The sequence below is a fragment of the Bufo bufo genome, chromosome 1 (genome assembly GCF_905171765.1).
Source record: "Bufo bufo chromosome 1, aBufBuf1.1, whole genome shotgun sequence".
Classification (NCBI taxonomy): Eukaryota; Metazoa; Chordata; class Amphibia; order Anura; family Bufonidae; genus Bufo; species Bufo bufo.
Genome location: NC_053389.1, coordinates 830725214 through 830730016, shown reverse-complemented (window position 1 = coordinate 830730016; position 4803 = coordinate 830725214). Strand labels below are relative to the sequence as shown.

The window sequence follows — 4803 nt, the reverse complement described above, 5'->3', positions numbered from 1 at the left end:
TGCCACTATGTAAAGATTATCAATATTATTATACAGTTTATTATACAGTTTGTCAAAATGTCCATAAACCCTTATTTACCCAAATTAGGTAAGAGTGTCTGTTTGGTCTATGTAGGACCAGTATATACAGTATCAGTATAATTTGTTGTATTCAGCATGGGAGTCATGTGTGGCCCTCTGGTGGCATATGTTGGAGGCATTCGACAAGGATACTGTATATGTTTGGAGATACCCCTACCCCTGGGGTATACCCCCCAACTTACACTGAAAACATACTGTGAATGGACTCTTTTATAACATACTTAACCTTCTGAAAAGATTCTTTGAAGTCTTTGTTCCTCAGGGTGTATATGATAGGATTGAGCAGTGGGGCCAGCACAGTATACATCAGAGACAAGACCTTACTCAGGAGCAGAGATTGTCCTTTTCTAGGAAACATATAAACAATGATTATTGTCCCATAAAATAAGGAAACCACAATGAGGTGGGAGCTACAAGTGGAGAAGGCTTTATGTCTTCCGGTATTGGATTGAATCTTCAGGATGGCGATGACAATGTAGACATAGGACATCACAATGATTATAAAAGGTAAGATTGCAAAGAAAAAACTCAGTATAAGAAGTCGGATGTGAATTATGGATGTATCAGAGCAAGAGAGCTGCAGGATAGGTTCAATATCGCAGTAGAAATGGTCAATAACGTGTGGTCCACAGAAATACAAATTATTTATTGAAATTGCATAATACAATGTCACTATAAAGCCAACCGACCAAATGATATCTACTGATGTCACACAAAACATATTATTCATGATGGAGATATAACGAAGGGGGTTACAGATGGCCAGATACCGATCATAGGACATCACTGACAGAAGAAGACATTCCGAGGACTCTGAGATGACAAAGAAAACAAACTGGATGATGCAGCTGGGAAGAGTCATAGTGGTCCCCCCATACAGAATGGTATGAAGAAGCATGGGGACAATATCTGTAGAGAGCAGGAGGTCACAGAGTGAAAGCTGTGTAATGAAGAAGTACATGGGCGATCGAAGGGATTTACTCACTAAATACAAGAACAAGATGAGAAGGTTTCCAGAAATGGTTGCACAGTATATAAAAACTAGTAGAGAGAAGAACAGAAATGTGAAGTTTTGAAGATTAGGAATTCCCAGAAGGATAACAGAGGTGATGTTATTTGTCAAGACCATCTGGAGAAGACAAAGGAAGCAATGAATGTTAATAAAGTGTATATCACTTATTTTTGTAATAATTAAAATATTTTCCTAATGGTAAAAAAGCATCAAACCTGAGACATGAGATACAATGTCCATCTGCTCTGGCCACTGTGGTAATTAAACTGCTCTCCTGCAGTCTGGTTTCAAATGGTAACACTTTGATTAGTGGGTGGGAAAGTGGATGTGGTTAGCCTGTCAAGCTGATTTACTCAAGATTCATCCTCTGTGACGGTGTGTCTTATTAAGAAGTTGTCACAATTAAGGAAAAACAAACCCGTGGAAGTTCAGGTTTGCCGGGTTCAGCCGAACTTCGGGTTTGGGACCCAAACTTGACCCCGAACCCCATTAACGGGAATAGGGATCCAAACTTCACTTTATTATTTTTGTTATAACATAATGGAAAATAATGGCATTCTTAAGACGGAATGCAAAGGGAAACATTTAGAGGTAATCCATTTTGCATTCCGTCATAATAGAGTCCTGTTCTGGATAACGGAAACCAGGATGGATCCATTAAGCTGCCCATAGACTTCTATTATGACGGAATGCAAAACGGAATGCGTCTAAAGGTTTCCCTTTTGCATTCCGTCTTAAGAATGCCATTATTTTCTGATATAACCATATTTCAACAGAAAATAATAAAGTAGTTCAAAAAACACCTGAACCAGAACCCAGACTTCAGTAAAAATGTCCGGGGCCGGGTCCCCGAACTCGCAAAGTTCGGTACGAACCCGAACTTTGCAGTTCCGGTTCGTTCATCCCTAGTCACAATCCTAATGCAGTAAAAGAGTGGAGCAGAAAGTGGACTAAAATCTCAGGACAGAAGAGCTAGACCTGTAGATGAGCCAAAATAAGCCCTACCCCTTTTTTCAGAGAAAAAAAAATAATATAATACCCTGTCTTATTTTCGGAGAAGCACGGTATATTACTTATCCTGTACTGATCCTGCGTTACATTCTCTATTATACTCCAGAGCTGCAGTCACTATTCTGCTGGTGCAGTCACTGTGTACATACATACATTACTTATCCTGTACTGATCCTGAGTTACATCCTGTATTATACTCCAGAGCTGCACTCACTATTCTGCTGGTGCACTCACTTTGTACATACATTACATTACTTATCCTGTACTGATCCTGAGTTACATCCTGTATTATACTCCAGAGCTGCACTCACTATTCTGCTGGTGCAGTCACTGTGTACATACATTACTTATCCTGTACTGATCCTGAGTTACATCCTGTATTATACTCCAGAGCTGCACTCACTATTCTGCCAGTGCAGTCACTGTGTACATACATTACTTATCCTGTACTGATCCTGAGTTACATCCTACATTATACTCCAGAGCTGCACTCACTATTCTGCTGGTGCAGTCACTGTGTACATAAATTACTTATCCTGTACTGATCCTGAGTTACATCCTGTATTATACCCCAGAGCTGCACTCACTATTCTGCTGGTGCAGTCACTGTGTACATACATTACTTATCCTGTACTGATCCTGATTTACATCCTTTATTATACTTCAGAGCTGCATTTACTATTCTGGTGGAGTCACCACATACTTTGCTTACTTATCCTGTATTGTTTCTGAGATAAATCTACTTCAGAGCTTCATTTATACTTCTTCTGGCTTCAGAGCTGAAATCTGCCAGTTTCCTTGGTTTGTTTATTGTCTGACACTTGTTTTTCTTAATTTTCAAGTGTTATTTTTACAGCACAGTATCTCATTGTTTCCCCATCAGATTTAGTATATAGAGGTATGAAATCAAGAGAATCCCCTTCCCTGACAGGAGTAATCACACAAGGTGCAGCAGCTCTCTGTATATGGATTATCATGCCTTATCTTACTGCCATCCATATGTTCACTGTACACATGTATGTGAGGTTCTTGTGCACAGGTTATTTGTGAGCCTTCCCGTCCCATCAAGAAAACCTTGTAGATATGGGACAGATGCAGGTGAGGGCCAGAAAACAGATGCAGGTGAGGGCCAGAAAACAGATGCAGGTGAGGCCAGCAAACAGATGCAGGTGAGATCCAGCTATATTTTGTCCTAAATAAACAGCCTTGGATAGAAGGAGGAGTGCATGACCAAGCTAGAGGCTCCGACCCAACATACATGCACAGATCAATGTAACTACAGAACATGCCAGCTCCTCCAAAGAACTTGAGATAAACAAACCAAAAGAAGGATTCTTCAGCCATGTAATGTAGATAAGAGAAACCCAGGGCGCACCAGCTACGTTGAGTATTCATCTTTCCAAATGTGCCCTGGATTTTGCTTATCAACATGAGATAAACATGCAGGTGCAAACAGTGCAAAAAGCAAAGGAGCCCAAAAGACCAGACGAGCAGTATTCTGAAGCTGCTGAGACACCTGCAAACATTGAATTTAAGGTTAATTATGTACAGCATTACTGCTATTTTGAATATACATACAGTACAGACCAAAAGTTTGGACACACCTTCTCATTCAAAGTGTTTTCTTTATTTTCATGACTATGAAAATTGTAGATTCACACTGAAGGCATCAAAACTATGAATTAACACATGTGGAATTATATACATAACAAACAAGTGTGAAACAACTGAAAATATGTCATATTCTAGGTTCTTCAAAGTAGCCACCTTTTGCTTTGATTACTGCTTTGCACACTCTTGGCATTTTCTTGATTAGCTTCAAGAGGTAGTCCCCTGAAATGGTTTTCACTTCACAGGTGTGCCCTGTCAGGTTTAATAAGTGGGATTTCTTGCCTTATAAATTGGGTTGGGACCATTAGTTGCGTTGGGGAGAAGTCAGGTGGATACACAGCTGATAGTCCTACTGAATAGACTGTTAGAATTCGTATTATGGCAAGAAAAAAGCATCTAAGTAAAGAAAAACGAGTGGCCATCATTACTTTAAGAAATGAAGGTCAGTCAGTCCGAAAAATTGGGAAAACTTTGAAAGTGTCCCCAAGTGCAGTCACAAAAACCATCAAGCGCTACAAAGAAACTGGCTCACATGCGAAGACCAAGAGTCACCTCTGCTGCGGAGGATAAGTTCATCCGAGTCACCAGCCTCAGAAATCGCAGGTTAACAGCAGCTCAGATTAGAGACCAGGTCAATGCCACACAAAGTTCTAGCAGCAGACACATCTCTAGAACAACTGTTAAGAGGAGACTGTGTGAATCAGGCCTTCATGGTAGAATATCTGCTAGGAAACCACTGCTAAGGACAGGCAACAAGCAGAAGAGACTTGTTTGGGCTAAAGAACACAAGGAATGGACATTAGACCAGTGGAAATCTATGCTTTGGTCTGATGAGTCCAAATTTGAGATCTTTGGTTCTAACCACCGTGTCTGTGTGATGCAGAAAAGGTCAACGGATGGACTCTACATGCCTGGTTCCCACCATGAAGCATGGAGGAGGAGGTGTGATGGTGTGGGGGTGCTTTGCTGGTGACACTGTTGGGGATTTATTCAAAATTAAAGGCATACTGAACCAGCATGGCTACCACAGCATCTTGCAGCGGCATGCAATTCCATCCGGTTTGCGTTTAGTTGGACCATCATTTATT

The 4803-nt window shown here is 40.6% G+C and overlaps 1 protein-coding gene across 1 annotated transcript; it reads right to left on the bottom strand.

The window, feature by feature from the left end:
• Window positions 1–259: 259 nt before the first annotated feature.
• Window positions 260–1210, bottom strand: LOC120990073 (olfactory receptor 472-like). Its single transcript, XM_040418598.1, has one exon. The coding sequence runs from the start codon at window positions 1208–1210 to the stop codon at window positions 260–262; it is 951 nt and encodes a 316-aa protein (XP_040274532.1).
• Between the last annotated feature and the right edge of the window lie 3593 nt (window positions 1211–4803).

Coding starts and splice junctions, on each gene's coding strand:
- LOC120990073 (XM_040418598.1), bottom strand. CDS start 1,210: ATGGTCTTGACAAATAACATCACCTCTGTTATCCTTCTGGGAATTCCT.